Source organism: Ovis canadensis, chromosome 10, assembly GCF_042477335.2.
Source record: "Ovis canadensis isolate MfBH-ARS-UI-01 breed Bighorn chromosome 10, ARS-UI_OviCan_v2, whole genome shotgun sequence".
NCBI lineage: Eukaryota > Metazoa > Chordata > Mammalia > Artiodactyla > Bovidae > Ovis > Ovis canadensis.
Window position 1 is genome coordinate 67,294,290 of NC_091254.1, and position 22,826 is coordinate 67,317,115.

Here is a 22,826-nt window from a genome sequence, read left to right on the forward strand (position 1 = left end):
CCAGTGTTCTTGCCTGGAGAATCCCAGGGATGGGGGAGCCTGGTGGGCTGCCATCTATGGGGTTGCACAGAGTTGGACACGACTGAAGCGACTTAGCAGCAGCAACACATATATATGGAATCTAGAAAAATGGTACTGAAGAATTTACTTACAGGGCAGCAGCAGAGAAACAGACATATAGAATAGACTTATGGACATGGGCAGAGAGGAGGAGAGTGTGAGATGTATGGAAAGAGTAACATGGAAAGAGTAACATGGAAACTTACATTACCATATGTAAAATAGCCAACGGGAATTTGCTGTATGGCTCAGGAAACTCAAACCAGGGCTCTGTATCAACCTAGAGGTGTGAGATGGAGAGGGAGATGGGAGAGAGGTTCAAAAGGGAGGGGATATATGTATACCTATGGCTGATGTGTGTTGAGGTTCAACAGAAAACAAAATTCTGTAAAGCAATCCTTCAATAAAAATAAATTAATTTAAAAATATTATAGTAACGTCAGACACGACTGAGCGACTTCGCTTTCAATGTTCACTTTCATGCACTGGAGAAGGAAATGGCAACCCACTCCAGTGTTCTTGCCTGGAGAATCCCAGGGACAGGGGAGCCTGGTGGGCTGCTATTTCTGGGGTCGCACAAAGTCAGACACAACTGAAGTGACTTAGCAGCAGCAGCAGCTTCAAGTGAACAGCAAAGGGACTCAGCCATACATATACATGTATCCATTCTCCTCCAAATCCCCCTCCCATTCAGGCTGGCACATAACATTAGCAATTCTTAAATGAATGTACGGCAAGTTCTTAAAACAATGCCTGGCACATGGACAGTGTTGTATAAGTATTTGCTACTTTCCTTATAATGTAGTAACAAGTGCTCATTTTTTTTTTTTTTTTTTTTTGCTGTTTGTTTCACTGGAATACCACACATAGAAAAAGCACTGTCCTGTTTCGGGCAATAGGTTCAGCAAACATTCCCCCGTCTGAGAACCAATCGATAGTGGCCCTCCCCTGTGTGGGGCTTCCCAGGTGGTGCTAGTGGTAAAGGACCCATCTGCCAAAGCAGGAGACAAGGGTTGCAGGTTCCATCCCTGGGTTGGGAAGATCCCCTGGAGGAGGAAATGGCAACCCACTCCAGTATTCTTGCCTGGAGAATCCCATGGACAGAGGAGCCTGGTGAGTTACAGTCCATGGGGTCACAAAGAGTCAGGCACTACTGCTGCTGCTACTGCTGCTGCTAAGTCACTCAGTCGTGTCCAACTCTGTACGACCCCATGGACTGCAGCCTATCAGGTTCCTCCGTCCATGGGATTTTCCAGGCAAGAGTACAGGAGTGGGGTGCCATTGCCTTCTCCCAGGCATTACTGAGCACACCACAAAGGAGTCTGCTGCTGCTGCTGCTGCTGCTCCTGCTAAGTTGCTTCAGTCGTGTCTGACTCTGTGCGACCCCATAGACGGCAGCCCACCAGGCTCCCCCATCCCTGGGATTCTCCAGGCAAAGGTACTGGAGTGGGGTGCCATTGCCTTCTCCGAAAGGAGTCTTGTATGTAAGTTCAAAGTCACCTTACAAACCTCATTTTATCACCCCAGGCAGCTAATGCCAAGCGGTTGACATTGGCAACCTGGATAAAACATTTGCCATCCCAGCCTAGGAGCTTACATTCTAGAGGTCTCAAGAACTCTGCCTCTCACAGTAAACTAGGCGTGGTAGAGCTGAGTTATTCTAAGCATGTTCAAAGCTCCCCAGCTCAAAGCCTGAGTGAAACTAAGGCTAAACCTATTTGACCGCCTCCACCCCCGGGCACATACCTGATTGACCTCTTTGAACTTTGAGATTCTTAATTTTCAGCAGTCTTGCCTGAATGTCTGTTTGGCAATGAGGAAGTCTGAATTTTGTCCAGATGTTTAGAATTAGCCCTTTTTTGAATCAAAGACTTAGTTCTAAACGGAAAGACACTGATGTAACTTAGTAGTATAGGTAAAAGTATAGGTAAAAGAATAATAAAATAATAATTAAACAATTTTAATAACAAAAATCTTCAATTCCATGCGGAAATGATTGTTTCGAAGCTCAAAATCTATAATGTATCTTGGGCAGTATATTTTTCTTCATTGCAAAGTAGAAAATTATTTTCTGTTTCTATATTCTACAAAGGATGAAAACATACATTTAAGCATTCTGTGATATATTACTTGTCCCTACAAGCTAACTCTGAAACTGTTTTAGCCCTTCATTCAGCTAAATGAATACTGAATGATCCTGAATACAATATTTCAAAAAATACTTATTTTTTGAGATGAGCCAAGTCACATCTTGGTTTTTCAACTATCTCATCTGTAATATTAATATCCAAACCTCAGTCCAACCAATATTTATGGGCCTCACAGAAATTTTAAATGTATTTCTAAAATGCCTTTCAGACATAAAATTCTCTGAAAGCACTGAATAAACATGTATTATATATACATATATATGTATGTGTATATATATATCTCTCAAGTCAAAGTGTTAATTGCTCAGTCGTGTCCAACTCTTTACGACTCCATGGACTGTAGCCCACCAGGTTCCTCTGTCCGTGGGGATTCTCCAGGCAAGAATACTGAAGTGGATAGCCATTTCCTTCTCCAGGGGATCTTCCCAACCCAGGGATCAAACCTGGTTTGCAGGCAGATTCTTTATCATCTGAACCACCAGGGAATATAGATATACATATATACATTGCAAAAGGAAATGGCAACCCTCTCCAGTATTCTTGCCTGGAGAATTCCACGTACAGAGGAGCCTAGGGGGCTACAGTCCATGGGTCCCAAGAGTCGGACACAACTTACCGACTAAACCACCACCACGACCACCACCACTTATATACATATATATGTATATAAATATAACCTTTAGAGAACATTTTCCATTTGACTTTTTTTTTTTTTTTTTAAATTTTTGGCCCAGCCACACGGCATGTAAGATTTCAGCTTCATGGCTAGGGATCGAATCCCTGTCCCCTGCATTGGAAGCATGGAGTTTCAACCATTGGATGGCCAGGGAAGTCCTTGTTTTCCATTTTAAATGTTCAAATCCTCAACACAGAATAAGGGCACATTAAGATAGGGATGTCCCAGTCTATAATGACTGCATCCTGCAATTGCCTGAACCTTTTAATGGGAATGTTTCTGTATCTTCTTATAGGTCACTTCTATGACTGTAGCTCCACTGGACTGTGGTTTTTCAGGAACTGTCTTGAAATGGGGAGGATCTGGTTAATTATTGGTGTGGCAGATGAATAAAGATGACCCAGGACATTCTAATGACTCGTTCCTCTCAGCAGTGTTCCAGATTCACTAAGCTTCTTTAAAGACTCCTGGCTGTCACGGAAGGTACATTTCAGAACCTGTAATAAGGGCCCCCACCTCGTGTGGCTCCGCTTCAGTGTTTTTTGCTCTCCAAGCAGGTGTCGACACTGGAGTCTACTGCTGCTCTCAGATGAGAAAGAAGTTTCCAGGATGCTTTTCACATTTTTATAGGTGGTGAAATCACAAAACGATCAGAATTCTTACGTTTACTTCAGGATGTAACAGATTGCTTTCCTATTTCCTGATCTCAGCCTTCCAAAGGACTTTTCTCTCCTAAGGATCTTGATTCCAAACAGCAGTGTGTTTCCTGTGTGTGTATCTGGGCCCCAGTCTTCCAGGCACCATGGGCAGAGAAGAGATTCCTCCCAGCTTAAGTTTTCTGTTTTGTTTTTTAAAAGAGAATCCAAAATAGATTGGATACTATGGCACCTGGTCAAGGTAGAGTTGTATGTACTGTTGATGCCAATTAAAAGGGTGATAACAGAAGTACATATTTTTGGTCTACCGAGGCCATAAATTGCAGAAAGAATTCACCAAAGACAGCAGGTCGGTGAGTGAGCTGGTTTAATTGAATTGGTATTTGTACAAGGTGACACCCTCTCTCATACCACCCACCCCCTCCCTGGGTGACTCAGCCACTGAAGGAGAAGCCTCTGAACTGTTCATTAACACAGGCAGGTGGAGGTGGAAACTGCTTTCAGTAAACCCCACGTACTCATTCGTCTCAGCTGGATCACCCGAGGGAATCACTGCAGATTGTTTAGACAGAAAGTCCTGGTTTTCTGCCCAAGACAGGTAAGTTGAATTATATTTGCAAAGGTAAAGACATTTGCTTTATTGCATCACTTTCTCTGCTTCCTTTACAAGTGGTTAAAATTAGAACTTACTCTCTTAACTTTGTCCTCTTTCCAGTGAAATTTTGACAGCTTCCAACTGGCTGCTCTGCTTGTCCACAGCTCTGCTGCTCTTTGTTGTGATTTTAGATGGCGTTGCTTTTAAATTCTCCACAATTTTACACATTTCTGGCAGTAGAGAAATGAAAGCCTATTTGAGTTTCCATGTGGGAGCTGTCAGCTGGCAAATCTGGTCACACATAAGGATAGTAAATTCTTTAAGTCGAGGGGCCAGCATTTACTGGTTTACTTTCTCAAGATACTATAAAAACCTTTTTGAAAAGGAGCCCACTGTCTTCACAGATGATGCTTTTACTGAAATGGTGAGCTCTACCGTTTTAGAGATAAGAAGTCTTATTTGTTTTTCTTGGCTGCTGAAAACACTGCAAGTCAGTCACTGAGCTGTGTGAGAGGGCTAGCCCTCCGCCCTGTCCTCTCCAAATAAGAAAATCATGTTTATTGAGTGAATGTACCAAGGAGTAAAGCAGGGCGGGATTAAGTGTCTGCGGGGTGGTATGCAGTTTCCTGCAGAGATTCGTTCGTGTGCATTTTGCCAACTTGACTATGTTATATCCTGAGTTCCAATTTACAAATTGATTAATGTACGTGGGGGCAATTTTCAATGTCTATTGAAATCCTCGTCCTGAAAAACCAGTTTTAGAAGTCCTTTGATAGGAATAGAAAAGTTATTTTAACCAGGCTTTCCTTTATAATTAATAGCTAAGCTGATTTGCCTGACCTGTGTTTTTTCTCCACCATTTCCATTCAAAACTCAGAGCTGTGGGAGTCAAACCCAGGCGCTAATCACGCTTAGAACGAGAGCCTCTTTCCTTCAGAAGTATGCTTCCCCCAGCACATCTGTCTTGGCCTTGAATTCTAGAGCTTCCATCACTTTCCATTGCTGAGCAGGTCACCTGCCATCTCAGAGGCATTTAGAGCTCAGTGCTCAAAGGTTACTGAGGAATTTTATAATTGGTTTTCAAACATTTATAGCAATCAGAAAGCTAAAGGGTGGCATTTGCGGATTATAATTTTGTCATGAAATGTGATCAGATTTAAAACTGGCTTTCTCTTCCACCGTTTATAATGCACAAACGGTCCTTCTGGTGTTTGCTGTCTTCTAGAACTTAAGTACTAGGAAAATCAATTTGAGAAAACTGTGAGATTACATCAATAAAAATTTTAGTAACATATTTGGTCAATTCTGAATGTCAGGGTAGACAGAGAATTCAGATAAAAGGCCAGGATTTTTATTAAAATTTTAGCTTCATGTGAAATCTTAGAGCCAACTGACATAAGTTTGCAACTGGAGCAGTCAGCCCCGTCTAAGAAGATGACTTAGTATGCACATGTAGGTTGTATGTAGGTTACAGGTTGTGATATTCACACTCAGAGCCAGCCTCACCTTGGCTGCCAGTCTGTAGGTGCTGTTCACCTGGCTGACTCCTCTAACTGCTGGAATTTTGACTGAAATAGCTGAGAGATTAATTTTCCTGGGGACTTTGTCAACAAAGAGGAGATGTTTTGAATGACAAAGCCCAGACTGTGGGATGAACTGTATATAGTTAACTAAGCAGTCAACTTAAGCGATTTTCACTGATAGCGACCCTATGATTTGGGCATTGACTCCAAGCACTCTTCAAGAGGGATGTGATAGACTCATTGACCAGCCAGTGGTCCATGGGAAACCTTTGCTGGTCCCACAGTTTGTCTCCTGACATTATCCTGCTTCTAGGCTATTGGTTGATCATGTTTCTCTTGCTGAGAACTTTGAAATAAGGGTTTTGTGTATTAATTACTGGAAACGTGTTTGTAGTTGCTTGAAGTTTACTTTTGAATCGAAAGTCTTTATCAAATATATTTCTTAAGGGTTTCTAGTGCATTGTAAAGAAGTCCATGTGATTTTAGAATTTGGTGAAGGCCCTTCCTTAAATGGATGCTCTGTCAAAGAACAGCTATATTTATTACATTTGTGTTTATGTTAGTTGCTAAATTTTTTAAAGATATGAATCATCCTTTAACTGTGATTATTAAATGGAAAAGTGCTTTTTATAGCTATCCATTAAACAACAACTGGCTTACTTCTAGTTCTGAACTCATTGTAATTGTATACTTGAGAGCTCTAAGTGTCTAAATAATTTACTCTCTGTTTCTAGACCCAAGTTTTCCTGGCCTAAAATATGATTAAGTCTCCTTTTAATGGAACCTTCTGGGAGAAAGTAAGAAATCATATAGACCATACTTTTTTAACTAGAATACACCCATCTCAGGAAACTGTGACAGTATTCCAGAAAATTCTCAGAAGCCACAGGAAATGCATAGTACATCCACGTCAAGAACTAATTTTAAATATTTTGGAGAAAATGGCCTCCCTGCAGCCTTACCTTCCTCCCTCATCTTTCCCAGTGTTCTCTCTCTTGTTAAGTAAACATTTGAAAGGAATCTACAGAAGGCTGGAATCCAGATAGACTTGGATTTAATTGTGACCCCACTTTGACCAAGTGTCGCTTGTATGATCATACTTACCTCACAGTACCAGTGAATAAAAAGAAAATTTAGGGTTCCTACTTAATTATGCATATATTTGTATAATAAGATAATATGACTTACATAGTCTTTCACAAAAACACAAAGAGATGTAAAACATGGAGAAAAAAATTCCGTACGAAAAATGTGGGACCTAGATTAAGAAAATCACAGACGTTTACTATAAGGCCTAAACTTTGTTGAGAAAAAACATCTTTGAGTAGATTCCTTGATGAACAGATTGAATGTCATCAATGTCAGCTCTTCTTAAACCACTTTATAGGATTCATGCAGTTCCAATCAAAAGTGTTGATAGAAGTTTTGAAATCAAAGAAAATAATTTTAATGTTTATCTTAAGAAATTAATAATTAGAATAGCTGATAGAATTTCTACAAGGGAAATTAGTGAGGCGTGCTTGTATTAAATATTTAAATTATTATAAAAAGACAATAACTAAAATAGTTTGTTTCTGTTGCAAAAAACTAATGGTAGATCTATGGAACAGAAGAGACAGCCGTGAAGCACATTCTTGAATATATAAGAAATTTTTTATGTGACAAAGGAAAAATCATGTATCAGTGGGAAAGAGATTATCAAAGTAAATTCATATAGATTGGAGTTTCTATGTAACAATAAAATACATTCTGTAATTAGAAGAAAATGTGTAAATATTTATTCATCTCATTTTTGCAACAAATGTTCCTCTAGAATTGATTATGTGCCAGATACAATAATAATATTTGGAAATACAACTGTAGAGAAAATGGTCTTGGTTACAACCCTCAGATTTACAATGTGTGTGTGTGTTGGAGACAAACTATTCAGCCACACAAACAGGCAGTCTGTATGGTAATGCTGTTATGGAGAGGTACTCTTTGCTTTGTGAACACTTAGTAAGCCTCTTAACTCAGCCTGGAGAAGTAGAGGTACAGACAGGTTGTGATGGCATCACTGAATGCCTCTAGGAGGATATGTAATGTGCGACCTGGAAAGTCTTTCCTGAAAGGAGAATAAGGGTGAAGAGAGGCTCAGAAAGAATGCTTTAGGCAAAAACCGTAGAGTGAGCAACAGCATAAAGGTGATGAAAAGGATGGAGCCCTCAGGAATTGGAATGACTTAGTCTAGCAGTAGCTCAGATGGTAAAGCATCTGCCTGCAATGCAGGAGACCTGGGTTCAACCCCTGGGTTGGGAAGATCCCCTGGAGAAGGAAATGGCAACCCACTCCAGTATCCTTGCCTGGAAAACTTCATGGACAAAGGAGCCTGGCAGGCTGCAGTCCATGGGGACACAAAAGGTCAGATACAACTGCGTGGCTAAATTCCCTAGTCTTGCTGAAAGTAGAGTCTGAGTGAAGCATGGGGAGTGGAAAGAAAGAAGACCTACAGAAGGTACAGACTTGTCAACAATTTGGATTTTATCCTGACAGAAATGGAGGCCATTGAAGAATTTTAAGCAGAGTGGTGACTTGTGAGAATGGATTTAGAGTGAAAGTCTAGAGATTGGGAATATAGGTAGGAAGCTGTTAACACAGTAAGCAGATCATGCCAGCTTGAATATAGAAAGAAAGACAATCAAGAGAGATCTAGGAGAAGAGTTACAGTATTTGGTGATCACTTGGATTTTGAGGTCAGAAAAAAAGTTTTATTGATGGTCTACAGGGGTTTTAAGGAGTGAAAGAATTCATAAGGGCAAAGAGAGAGAATTACAAAGTTAGAAACTGCTAGTGAAAAATCAGAATTAGAAGCCAAATGAATACTGGGAAAGTAAAAATAAATATTTCTGACATAAAAAGATGTCAGACATATAAACATTTTCCTGTAAAGAAAATAAGAAAGCAATAAGAAATCTGTAATATTAATCAATGGATAATTCACAAAATAAGAAAATAACCAGTAAAATCATAAAAATATGCATTTGAGCCAAAATGATTCCACTTTCACCTATTAAATCATTAAAGAGACTAATAAATGACAATTCTAAATCCAATAAATAAGCCAATGTGTGGACATTCATGTGCTGAGGGTGGATTGTAAACTGGTATAAAGTTTATGGGAACATATTTCACAATAGAGACCAAATACATTTTAGAAGTTACACCCCTTGGCAAATAATTTTACTTCTAAAGATCTATAAGACATAGATAAGAATAATAAAGGATGTGGTCAAAAGATTTGTATGGTTTTGTTGGAAAAAAACAGAGGAGTTATGTTATACTGATAGACCCATAAGATGAAATATTTTGTAGTTGCAGAAGAATTAATAATTCAAATATTTTTAAACGGTATTGAAAATGTGCATCAATAGGCTATAATATGCAAAATGATAATAATGATAATAAAACAACCCTGGAGGAAAAGAACAAAGGTTGATGAAAGGTATCTGACTTTTTCCTTCTTTGTGCTTTCTTATATTTTCCACATTTTCTGTTGAACATATATTACTAATACAATGAGAGATTTTACTGTGTAAACTTGAGATGAAGACTGACCACATGACAGAGCTGTAGTGAATATGATATAAGATTAAGATAAAGAACTTAGGGAACAGTATTTTGGTTCATAGTGCATGGTCTAAATTTGAGTTTTTTGGCTTCCCTGGTGATTCAGAGGTTAAAGCATCTGCCTGCAATGCGGGAGACCTGGGTTTGATCCCTGGGTTGGAAAGATCTCCTAAAGAAGGGAATGGCAACCCACTCCGGTACTCTTGCCTGGAGAACCCCATGGATGGAGGAGCCCGGTGGGCTACAGTCCACGGTGTCGCAAAGAGTTGGACACAACTGAGCGACTTCACTTTCACTCATTTAGCAAATGTTTTCAGTTGGAACTGAAAATAGTGCTTGAGGGGCTCAGGCAATAGATAATTTTTATTAGATACCATTTTTGTTGTTAATAATAAACATTAGGCCAGAGTCATGATATGAATTTAATCACTGTCACAGAGACTAGGACTCTGCATGCTGCAACTTGACGTTATCAACCATTCTTCAGTAGAGATTGGTGGTGGAAACAAGGGCAGCTGGGGGCTCACGCTAAAAGCAAGAACAAGCAGTAAAAGCATTTTATGTTCGATGGTTTGTTGTTCAGTCGCTCAGTTGTGTCCAAACTGTTGTGAACTTATGGACTGTAGCCCTCCAGGTTCCTCTGTCCGTGGGATTTCCCAGGCAAGAATACCGGAGTGGGCTGCCATTTCCTTCTCCAGGGGATCTACCTGACCCAGGGACTGAACCTGTCTCTCTCGCATATCCTGCATTGGCAGGCAGATTCTTTACCAGTGAGTCACCCGGAAAGCCCTTGGTCGATGGTTTTCACACTCCAGATTCGCTGGCTCCAAGATTTCCTCTGTGCTACATTCTGAACTATTTCACCCTCAGTAAGCAAGTTTTCTAATGGTAAGTGTAGACTGGGAAGCTGTGTAACTAAAGAAATAGCAAATTTCTAACCATCACAGCAGGCTAAGCAAGTCTTTCCCAGCCTCGTAATTATTGGATTTCCTTCTACAGTGCGTGTGAAGGCTAAACATAGTCCACTAATTTAAATGCAATTATTAACGTTTACACTTCGTGAAGCGCTGTTTGTTTTATTCGTACGTAATATTTCATGTTCTTTTAGGTGATAATTAGTTGCTTGGTGGTTTGTTGTATTTATCTCACAGAAGATAATGCTGTTGTTTATTGGTTTGTAATTATAGAGTCTCTCTTATTCTTCTGTTGAAAATAGTTTAATAGCGTTTGTGCTTTTTTCAGTTTCTAGGCATTTTTCCCTATTATCAGTGATTTCTGGGAAGCAAGTACTAGTAGGTATTATTGAACCATGAAGGCTTTTTCATACACAAAAATGAATACCACCAAGCTACATATGTCATTCTAAGCAGTTTTGCTGTGTTTATTTCCATAGTCTGTGTTTGCTTTTAGTTTTCCCCCTATCACTTAAGTGATTTCTCCTAGGCAACTATTCACATTTGGTCTTTTCCTTGTATGCCTGTGGTGGATTCATGTTGATGTGTGGCAAAACCAATACAATATTGTAAAGTAATTAACCTCCAATTAAAATAAATTTATTTGTTTAAAAAAGATATCAATTTACCTAAGTATATTAGAAGCTCAGTAAATTAACTCTGGAGAGTTAATTAACTCTGGAGCATCCAACTATCTCTCTGCTGTTCTCATCATACTTTATTAAGAAGATCAGAGAAAGTCTGCCCCAAATCTCTCTCTTGGTGGAGTTCCATTTCTGTTGCAAAGGAAATGTCATTCTCCTCACCCTTTCTTTTAACCTGGTAACTTTCTACCTGTTGGCACCTTTCTATTTCCCCAGCTTCTGGGACAGGAACTCTGATGTCAGGTCCATTTGGGTTGGAATCCCAATTGTGCACTGGCTGTGTTACTTGAGGCAAAGTACTCATCCTAAAAACCTTTTTCCAAAGAGAGCAAATTTTTTTCCTACTCTCCTTGTTTTCTTTTTTTATTAAAGGACATTCACTTCACTTCACTTCAGTCACTCAGTCGTGTCCGACTCTTTGTGACCCCATGAATCGCAGCACACCAGGCCTCCCTGTCCATCACCAACTCCCAGAGTTCACTCAAACTCACGTCCATCGAGTTGGTGATGCCATCCAGCCATCTCATCCTCTGTCGTCCCCTTTTCCTCCTGCCCCCAATCCCTCCCAGCATCAGACTCTTTTCCAATGAGTCAACTCTTCCCATGAGGTGGCCAAAGTACTGGAGTTTCAGCTTTAGCATCATTCCTTCCAAAGAAATCCCAGGGCTGATCTCCTTCAGAATGGACTGGTTGGATCTCCTTGCAGTCCAAGGGACTCTCAAGAGTCTTCTCCAACACCACAGTTCAAAAGCATCCATTCTTCAGCGCTCAGCCTTCTTCACAGTCTAACTCTCACATCCATACATGACCACTGGAAAAACCATAGCCTTGACTAGACGGACCTTTATTGGCAAAGTAATGTCTCTGCTTTTCAATATGCTATCTAGGTTGGTCATTACTTTTCTTCCAAGGAGTAAGCGTCTTTTAATTTCACGGCTGCAGTCACCATCTGCAATGATTTGGGAGACCCCAAAATTAAAGTCTGACACTGTTTCCACTGTTTACTCAGCTATAAAACAGAAAGGACTAATATCACCCCCTCTCTACATTTCCAACTCCTGCACTGCCTTCTGCAAAAAGACTCTGACTTCACTGAAATCATTCATTATAAAGTTTACTTAGGTGGAGAAGGAGGATAATCACAGTATCAGCCTTAAGGCATTATGTGGGTATGTATTATGCATAATACATACATGCATGCGTGCTAAGCCGCTTCAGTCATGTCTGACTCTTTGTGACTCTATGGACTGTAACCCAACAGGCTCCTCTGTCCATGGATTCTCCATGCAAGAATACCGGAGTGGGCTGCCGCGCCCTCTCCCAGAGGATCTTCCCCGACCCAGAGATTGAACCCATGTCTCCTGCAGCTCCTGCAGTGCAGGCGGACTCTTGACTGCTGAGACACCAGGGAAGCCCTAAGCATAATACATATACAATCTAAGCTGAATAGGGCTAACACTGTCACATGACCGAGTATCAGTGGTGAACTCTTTTTGGCGTTTTTCTCTTTTTTTCTTTCATCCTCTAGTTTGTTATCCTATTTTCTGCTCTGCATTTTTTTTTTTTTTCTTTTCTGTCTTGCTCTTCCTGGTCTCTTTCATCTCTGCACCACCTCATTCCAGTTGCTTTGCTCACACAATCTTTCTTAGGGAGAGTTAGCAGGGAGTGGTAACCCATAGCACTTATTAGGTATATCGAGAGGCATTTTGTCCTTGGGAGGGAAGAGAGAAACCCACAAAGCCTTTTTGTCAGGAGGACCCAAAAGATGGAGAGGAGTGCAGCTTAGCTGGGAGGTGACCCAGGGCAGTCTTAGAGTTGGGCTAGGAGGAGCTGGGGCTGACTGGCTCCGGCGACAGGCAGATCATGTGATGACCTAAATCTCTCAAGGAAGTGCTATTATTCAAGATAGAAATTGAGAAGGCTCAGAGGGAGATGAAGAGGATCCGAAAAGGGACAACAACTTGAAGAAATAGGGGATGTTTGATAGTTTCAAATGCATCCAAAAAAAACAGTGGAAAACTTAACTGGCTTTGTAATTCAGAATTTAAGAAGACCAATTTTTTTCTAAAATCTAAATACACATGTCTTTGGGCAAAACTGTAGAACTGGATACAAACTAGCACCTTCTGGTGTTTGGCCACTAAGAGGAAATGAAAGAGAGGCCAAAAGTGGAAAAAAATTTTTTTTTCCTTTTACCATATTGACTTTTTTGGCCATGCCATGTGGCTTCCCCAACCAGGGGTCAAACCCAGGTCCCTGCAGTGGAAGTGTGAAGTCCTAACCGCTGGACAGCCAGGGAAGTCCCTCCCTATTGACTTTTGACAACATGATTTCACATCAGAGTTTTCAACTTAAGCATTTGGTGGTTTAAAAGGCAAAAGTTTCTGTAACTCCCAGCATAATAGAGACACATCTTTTTACACATCTTTTCCCATGATATTACACATTTAAAATATAGTTGTTGGCATATGTGCCAGTAATGGCATTTTGAGAGGCCAAGATGACAGTTGCATCGTTCTCATGAGAAGTTTAAAACTTGATTGGAAGGAGGCCAAGGAAAGCACTTAGAAATTAATCTAATTGGCTGAACTGAGACTATTGAAGTGTGATTATCTGGGTGTTAAGTAAATATGAAACAGCATAATCTCAGCTGCTGAAATAAGTAATTTCTTTAAAAAATAATATAACAATGAGATTTTGCTGCATGTATTTCTTGACATTACCAATTTGAAAGGTTTTTAATCTCCAATCCATTCTACAAACAGTTATTTGTTTAACAAGAGCATTATTCACAAGGACCTATATTGTTGATCCATTTTTAATAGCAATATAGAAAATTTCTTTACATGTAAAAAATGTATATTCTGGTCAAGATGGAGAGTGTTCCATTGTAAATTGTAAAATTTCTGTGGAATTAGAGGTTGATGAAAGAGGAGCTTACACCTTAAAGGTTTTAGATTGGAGCTTCTAGAAATGGTTCTGGGACCACCAAATGGGCTGACATAAGGAGATAATTAGGGTGCTGTGGCCAATGGGTCCTAAGGAAAAATAAAAGAGCAGATAACCCTGAGGAAGTTTGTGCAGTTGTGAGTGAAACATGTAGATTTGATGGAAAAAAAAATTTCCCACTGTTATTAGTCATTTTTCACTTAAAAAATGCTCCTGCATACTTATTAAACTATTATCATTTAAAAATAGAATACATTATAGTTTCCTGTCTCATTTCACATCAGAGTTTTCAACTTAAGCTTTTGGTAGTTTAAAAGGAGTCAATGGACAGCAAGCAGCTAGGAAAGCGTATAAAACATTATCAAGCCAGTGAGTAGGGAGAGAGATTCAGAGAAGGAGTCAGGTAAGGAATAGTGCCAGGCCACTCACGGCGTCGGTGTGGCCACGGGAGGGGAGAGGCTCGGGGTTGAGCTGCCCAGTGGTGATGGAGCAGCTGTTTACTACTGCTGCTCCTCCCAGCTCCTCTCCCATTATTTCCCATCTTTTGGAACTTGCGGGCACTTCCTGCATATCTGGGATTGGCTACATCACATGATACTTTGTGCAACACACAGTATCCTGCCCTGAGAAGACCCTGGCACCTAATTGCAGTTCCTGGCTGTCCCTTCCTCTGTGACCTTGGCCAGGTTATTTAGCCTCTCTTGAGTTCCTATAATTAGAGGTAATGATACTCACCTGGAGGATTGAATAAGACGATGTGCACTAAGCATGTGGCACAATCTGAAGCAACAGTAGGAACTAAACACATGATCTTTCTTGCTAGGGGCATCAAACACACGGACATGTTGCAAGAAAAAGTGTTTTACTGATTAAAGAGTCACTAGTATCTCATATTTTGAAGACCACCATGGGCTTTTAGACCTTCTGTTTCAGACCTACATAGCGACCTTGTAACAGGCAAGAAGAGCACTAAGCTTGAGTGATAAAAATATGAAAGAGTATACTCAGGAAGAAACTAGGAGGTTTACTTCTCTCTTGCCCAAAGTTAAGAATTAGATCATCCGGGGCTGTCTGGCAACTCTGTAAGGAACCCTGCTCCTTCTAACTTCCCGCTCTGCCGTTGTTAGTGTGTGACTTCAGTCCTGAGGTTAGTTCATAGTCCAAAGATGGCCACTTTTACCTTCAGTCTGGCAGTTTCAGAGATGGAAAATGTGAAGTACAAAAGGCCTAATTCTTCCCAGGAACTTTCATGAAAGAGGGAACAAGTTGAAACTGGGGTGTCCCAGAGAAAGCGAGTGAGGTCATTGGAAGCTATTCCTAGAAAGTATCCCAGAGACTCTGGGTGGAGCCAGAGAGGTGTTTATGGGATACCAGAGGCTAATCATCAGAGAGGGCAATGGCAACCCGCTCCAGTACTCTTGCCTGGAAAATCCCATGGACGGAGAAGCCTGGTAGGCTGCAGTCCATGGGGTCGCAAAGAGTCAGACATGACTGAGTGACTTCACTTTCACTTTTCACCTTCATGCACTGGAGAAGGAAATGGCAACCCACTCCAGTGTTCTTGCCTGGAGAATCCCAGGGACAAGGGAGCCTGGTGGGCTGCCGTATATGGGGTCGCACAGAGTCAGACATGACTGAAGCGACTTAGCAGCAGCAGCAGAGGCTAATCATTGGCAGGGAGACAGCAGTAAGGGCCCTGATCTTGTCTGGATGTCGGAGCTTATGACTCCTTCTGGAGAATGCCTGGCTACCAAAGTGTGAAAATATCAGATACTTTAGCAGGATCTGATTAGAGCCAGCCTTGAATAGAAGGTGTGTATGTGTGTGTGAAGGAAATGGCACCCCACTCCAGTGTTCTTGCCTGGAGAATCCCAGAGATGGGGGAGCCTGATGGGCTGCCGTCTATGGGGTCACACAGAGTCGGACACGACTGAAGCGACTTCGCAGCAGCAGCAACAGCATGTGTGTGTTAGTCTCTCAGTCATGTCCGACTCTTTGTGACCACATGGACTGTAGCTCTCCAGATTCCTCCGTCCATGGGGTTCTCCAGGTAAGAATACTGGAGTGGGTTGCCATTCCCTTCTTCAGGGGATCTTCCTGACCTGGCTTCGAACCCAGGTCTCCTGCATTACAGGCAGATTCTTTACCATCTGAGCCACCAGGGAAGCCCAAATATACGGAGTTGCTACATATTACCACACTCCTCTGTCCGTGGGATTTCCCAGGCAAGAATACTGGTGTGGCTTGCAATTTCCTTCTCCAGGGGATCTTCCCAACCCAGTGATCAAACATAGGTCTTGTATATCTCTTGTACTACAGGCAGATTCTTTATCTGCTGAGCCACTGGGGAAGAGTAAATATAAGGTAAAGAGGAGGTGTTGTTCTCTCTACAACTGCAGGGAGTCCCTGGCAGAGAGGAAAAGATGATGAACCTTGAGCTGGAAAACCTCAGGCGGAGTTCCACCTCTGCCTCTCAGCCACTGTTCTAGCCATGTCTCTGCTAAGTTGGGATTATATTACTCTTAGAACATGGCTATGGAAATGAAATGAGATAAATTATATATTACTATAACATCATCTACAGAATTGTTATTGTCTGAACTCTCCTCTTTCTTACCCAGCAGAGCCTAAAGGGGCAGCAGAAGCCTGGCTTGGGGGGAAATTGAGGTGGAATATGGGGAGGATACCAAGGAAAATCTAAATAAACAACATCCAGATAGAACCCTACATAGGTCACCTTTAAGTCTGGCTTCTTTCGCTTAGCTCATTTCAAGTTTCATCCACATTGTAATGCGTATCAACATTTCATTTCTTTTAGTTGCCAACTAATATTCCACTGTATGGGTGTACCTCATGCTGTGTACCCATTCATCCATAGATGGGCATCTGGGTTATTTTCACTTTTTGGCTATTTGGAATAATGCTGCCATGACCATTTGTGTGCACATTTTGTACGGACATAGGTTTGTAAGCTAGGAAGTGTCAGGGAATACACAGATTAGGCTGCTCTGTGCGTTTGTTTGCTGCAGTGATTCCTTCAGAAGCTGTCCTGGTTCTCCTGCTGCCAGGCACTGGGGGCAGAGATCACGGGACTCCAGAGATGTCAAGAGTCAGACAGGCCCTGCTGTGTACCTACCCTCTCTCAATATAATGCTAGGTACCTGTCCTGTCTTGCAGTGACTCATCACAAGCATTATTGCTGGTTGCCGAGGAATGAGTTGGCTTCACTTTAGAACCAGATTCTGCTTGTTTCCACTTTGGCAGGTTACATCCTCTCCCTGAGCTTCAGGTGTCGTATCTGGGAGACGGAGGTAATAGCTGCTGTGCAGAGTTTATGTGAGGAAGAGTTTATGATGCCCGTGAGTTACCCTGTCGAGAACAGATACTATGGCTATGGACAACTGCCCTGTGCAGTGGGGCCATTAAAAAAATGAAGTTCAGAGATACGGTGGCAGGAAGCTGTTTGAATGACTTGGCTATTTTAGAAATGTTTAAACTACTTCCCCCATAAGGACTCGATTAGTTTGCTGGGGCTGCCAAAACAAAGTAGCACAGGTTGGTAAGAGAAACTTGTTATCTAGGGGATTTCCTTGGAAGTCCTAAGGTTAAGGCTCTGAGCTGCCAATGCAGGGGGTGGGGCTCCGTCCCTGGTTGGAGAACTGGGATCCCACATGCCATGTGGTGGGGCCAAAAGATTTTTTAAAATATTTTTAAGAAAGAAAGAAATTTGTTGTCTCATAGTTCTGGAGGTTGGAAGTCTGAGATCAAGGTGTCCTCAGTTTTGAGGCCTCCCTTCTCAGTTTCAGAATGGCCACCTTCTTTCTGTCTGCGTCCTCTCACACCAGAGAAAAGGTGTCTTTGTGCATCCAAGTTCCTCTTCTTATAAGGTCAGAGGAGAGATTGGATTAGGCCTCACCCTAATGGCCTCATTTTAATGTAATCACTTCTTTAAAAGCCCTGCCTCCAAATACAGACACATCCTGAGATACTGGGGTGTTAGAAACTTTGAAAAGGACCTAACTCAGTGCATAGTAAGCACTGAAGGGGCTTCTACTCTGTCCCACAGGCTGGAAATGAGAAGACAGCCTTGGGTCTGACCTACAGGATGCTCGGTCTTTTGGGAGAGACAAATAAGCAGTTAATTGCCAAATGCCTCTTCTCTGTGGACCCTGCCCTGTGTTTCATGGTTGAGTTTGCAATCTCTCCAAATACATTACCAGCTGTACATTCAGCATTCTGCTCACGTCAGAATCCCAGTTCAGTTGGCTACGAACCCTTCAGGTCTCTACTGGCTCAGGAAAAGGTTTATCAGAGCCCATTTAGAAACAGAAAGTTGGTTACCCAAGAGCCCGGAGAAGTGAGGCCAGACTGAGGTGAAGTGAACAAGTGGTTGAGAATGAAGTTTGCCAGGTCCTTTTTCCTCCCCTTTCTTCCAAATTTGAGGGGCCTCCAAATACATGAACAACTTCACTTTTGAGGACTTCCCTGGTAGCCCAAACGGTAAAGCGTCTGCCTGCAATGCAGAAGACCAGGGTTCAATCCCTGGGTCGGGAAGATCCTGTGGAGAAGGAAACGGAAACCCACTCCAGTACTCTTGCCTGGAAAATCCCATGGATGGAGGAGTGTGGTAGGCTACAGTCCATGGGGTCGCAGAGTCAGACATGACTGAGCGACATCACTCACTCACTCACTCACTCACTCACTCAAATACATGAGACAGGGTCTGCCCTACACCCCTTGCGTGTCCAGCACCCAGTGGCCCAGGCTGTGCATCTCCTCCCCACTCCCAACCACACCTCCTCTGTGTCTTTGCTTTACACTTTCTGAGGTGATAGAAGCCTGTGTCATCATCTTGATGGACAAATCTGACCCTCAAAACAACCACAGTTCATCTCATTTTACACAGAAGGGAGCTGAACTACAAATATCATCCCCAAAGGGACACAGTAAATAGTAAACCTTAGATGCAGGTCTTTCCAATTCCCTGGTGGCGAGGTGGTAAAGAATCCGTCTGCCAAACAGGAGATGTGAGTTGACCCCTGGGTTGGGAAGAACCCCAGGAAAAAGAAATAGCAGTCCACTCCAGTATTCTTGCTTGGAGAATCCCATGGACGGAGGAGCCTGGCAGGCCACAGTTCATGGGGTCACAAAAGAGTTGGACACGAGTTAATGACAACTTTTAAATTTCACTGAGACCTTGAGACTCTCTGCGGAGTGAATAGCTGTCAGTCTTATGCTGGTTGTTAGTCTGAGGTTGGGTCCCCTCGAAGCAGTGACTGAGAGGCCCTTGGGTGCCTGTGATTTATGAAGGGTATGTGTCTGAGAGAAGGAGAAAGGGAAGAGGGGGAGGGTTGGGGAGGCAGGGGAATGAGCTCGGCAATGATGCGCCCCCTGCTGGCCCAACGTCTGCCATGGCGAGGGCGGAAGCACCAGTCGCCTGCAGACGTGGCTCTGCATTCCAGGGTAGTCAAGTTGCTGGCTGCAGGTGTCATGGATGAGGGTGTATAACGGGCAGTCCCACCAGCCAAGGGCAATTTCCCAGAAGAGATGAAGCTGTGAGCCCATAGTGCCAAGCACTAGGCTGGTAAAGTCACCAGCAGCTTCCACTTCTCACCCACCTTGGGGCACTGATATTCTAAATGAAGACCCCAGGGAAACGATGCCTTGATCCACAAAATATATCTTTACCTTTTCAGGTCCTATAGGCCATTATCGTAGGAGATACATTTGAACCAGAGGGTGGGAGATGGGGGCTTTATAACCCCCACATTATACCTGTAAACTGCTGTCTGACGATGCAACTCTAAGTCTCACTCATTTATAGTTTGACAAGGTGATTTTTGTGTACCTTGTTCAGATGATCACCACACCCTTATGGGTAGGTAGTGGGTTTCGTTAGACCATTTTACAGGGAGATTAAGTGGCTCAGAACTTTGATGTCATGAAGCTGGACCTAGGACTCGATTCTGACTCAAGATGGAGGGCCCCTCCCACATTCTATACACCATCTGGTGGGATGGACTCTGCAAAAAATATAACACCCCACCTAGGGTGACCAAGTCATTGCTATTGGCCCAGGACTTTTCCAGTTTAAAAACTGCTGCTGCTGCTGCTAAGTCGCTTCAGTTGTGTCCGACTCTGTGTGACCCAATAGACAGCCGCCCACCAGGCTCCCCCGTCCCTGGGATTTTCCAGGCAAGAACACTGAAGTGGGTTGTCATTTCCTTCTCCAATGCATGAAAGTGCAAAGTGAAAGTGAAGTCGCTCAGCCGTGTCTGACTCAGCAACTCCATGGACTGCAGCCCACCAGGCTCATCCGTCCGTGGGATTTTCCAGGCAAGAGTACTGGAGTAGGGTGTCACTGCCTTCTCTGGTTTAAAAACTGAGAGTCCCACATTTGTGGAAATTCAGGGCTGACTTCTCTGTTAAGCAGAAAGGCCACACCTGGGACTCACAGTACCTTTAGGGCCCCAGAACAGACACTTGTCATATGATCTTTCTTGCCTCCACCTCCTGGTTCAGTGCCAAGCTCTCAGTGCATATTTAGTCATTGAATAAATGAATTAACTGATGGGCTGATTCAGTCAATTGCTTGTCCTGTAACATAGGGGACAGTAAATACTCCTGACTTCAGTATCTTCATCTGTAAAATAAATACATTGGAATAGATGAACTCTCATGTTCTCAGGGGACAGTTTATATCATGTGTTTGTTATACCAGGTTATGGGACTGTCCATGACATTGAAAACTGTGTATCATTAGCAATGAACGAGCCCCTTGTTGATTCTTTGTTAAGTCGTTGTCGTGTTTTTCCCCATCCCCATTTTTCTTTTAGGTCCTGGCTGGAAGGGAGCATGTCCAATCTCACCTTGAGAAAAACATCTCCCACAGGAAACGGTAATGTAGCTGCCATTTCCCTTACTCCGAAATTTTAAAAATCTGGGGAAAACAATCCATAGTTCCTAATTTTTTCATGTAGCTATGAAATGCTTAGAAGCAGCAGTCTAATTTCATTAACATGGCCAAAGTTAGGCTTAAGATAAAAGTCAGGGTGCTGTAGATTTCACTCATCCAATTGCAATTCAAAGATTTCTTTTAAAAATCAAGTATAGGTGACCTTCTGTACTTCTGACTCCCATGAGATCAAAGAATCACATTATTTATAATCAGAAGCACCAGGACTTATTGAGTACTATAAGCACTTCCAAAACAGTCTTGTGTGTCCTTCCAAGGTATATTTCTTTCTGAGCAAAGTGGCAGTATTGATTTAGCTGAGGCCTGTGGTTCTACATTCCCAGGTGCAGGGCAGGGCTTCATAACGTGCACAGGTAGTTTCAGTTGGCACCCGAGCAGTCTTATATGTTATGTTATCTTTGATGATAGGTGTGGGATTTGTTCTTTCTTGCCAGTGCATCCTACTTTGATATAGTACTGGAGGTTCTAGCCTAGAAGATGGAGGCTGGACCATCAGATGCACCTCTCAAGATTTCCAAGTTAGCAAACACACACTCAACTCCATGGCACTGTATCTCTTGAGGTTTCATTTTTCTGTTCTTAGATATGAAGACTACCACACAGGGGACCACACTGAGGCAACAGGGTTTCCAGGAGGTCAACAAAAGAAGGACTTTCTTACAGGATAACAGCTGGATAAAGAAACGTCCTGAAGAAGAAAGGTAAGAGGGCGTGGGGAGGGAGGAAGGGGGAGAAGAAAGAGCTATTCTCCATTTGGGAAACTAATGGCCAACTGGAAAGTGGATGCTTTTTTTTCCTAAAGCACTTTGTTGCTTGGCCTCATTTTTGGTAAGATTTAGTAAGCATACATTGGTTATATCAGATTTTTAACAGTATCTCTACCATCTTAAATATCCATATACCTAAAAGAATATGAGTTGTGAGTGAGAGAAAGCAGGATTTCATCGTTATGAGTAGCATAGACATTAATAACCTGAAAAAAAAAAAAAGACATTCCAGTTTCCAAAAAGGTAATATTTAGTCCATGATGGGGATATTCCTGGTATATATTGATCATGTCTGTTGAAACAAATGGAAGTATGACTCCAAGTTTACAAGTTTAATAATAATGTATCTGAAATTTCCTTATGAGCAAGTGAAATAGATAAATTCTTGGCTCATTTTACTTCCCACTGGCTGTATACCTCTAGATCCAGGTAGGTGCCAAATGCAGTGTCACTTCGTGAGTCAAGACATTTACCACCAAGAAAGTATTGTCTGTTTTAAGCATTACATCTATTAGCTGTATGTTTAAAGGTTTGAAGACTATGTCCCTAAACATATTGCCTCATTGCCAGCACGGGTTTATAATAGGTGTTTGTCCAACCCAGATATATTTATTATAAATTGTGTGTGTGTGTGTGTGTGTGTGTGTGTAGGAGGCCGTCTGTGGGGTCGCACAGAGTCAGACATGACTGAAGCGGCTTAGCAGCAGCAGCAGCAGCATACACACACATACGTGTGTGTCCCCTTAGTCACTCAGTTGTGTCCGATTCTTCGACTCCATGGACTGTAACCTGCCAGGCTCCTCTGTCCATGGGGACTTGCCAGGCAAGAATACTGGAGAGGGTTGCTATGCCCTCCTACAAGGGATCTTCCCAACCCAGGGATTGAACCCAGGTCTCTCGCATTGCAGGCAGATTCTTTACTGTCTGCATCACCAGGGAAGCCCAAGAATACTGGAGTGGGTAGCCTAGCTCTTCTCCAGGGGAACTTCCTGACCCAGGATTGAACTGGGGTCTCCTGCATTGCAGACAGATTCTTTACCAGCTGAGCTACCAGGGAAGCCCATGTATGTACATACGTGTGTATCTACATATATAGATACACACATATGCATATGTTCCTTGATTCCCTCTTACATGTCAAGCTAGATGCTAGATACTTTACATATAAAGCTTCACTAAATCTCACAACTATCATCAGTTCAGTTCAGTTCAGTCTCTCAGTTGTGTCCGACTCTTTGCAACCCCATGAACTGCAGCACACCAGGCCTCCC

The 22,826-nt window shown here is 42.4% G+C and overlaps 1 protein-coding gene across 8 annotated transcripts in view; it reads left to right on the forward strand.

The window, feature by feature from the left end:
• Positions 1–3,979: 3,979 nt before the first annotated feature.
• SCEL (sciellin) overlaps positions 3,980–22,826 on the forward strand; it is a 126,782-nt gene continuing 107,935 nt past the window's right edge. For 4 of the 8 annotated variants that reach the window (XM_069602350.1, XM_069602348.1, XM_069602347.1 and 1 more), the window contains exons 1-3: positions 4,065–4,140; positions 20,649–20,710; positions 21,372–21,489. In XM_069602350.1, the coding sequence (XP_069458451.1) occupies positions 20,668–20,710; positions 21,372–21,489 (161 nt within the window). In that variant the 5' untranslated portion in view covers positions 4,065–4,140; positions 20,649–20,667. Of the gene's footprint in view, positions 4,141–20,648; positions 20,711–21,371; positions 21,490–22,826 lie in introns of all 8 variants that reach the window. The other 4 variants (XM_069602352.1, XM_069602353.1, XM_069602351.1 and 1 more) reach the window with 3 other exon arrangements.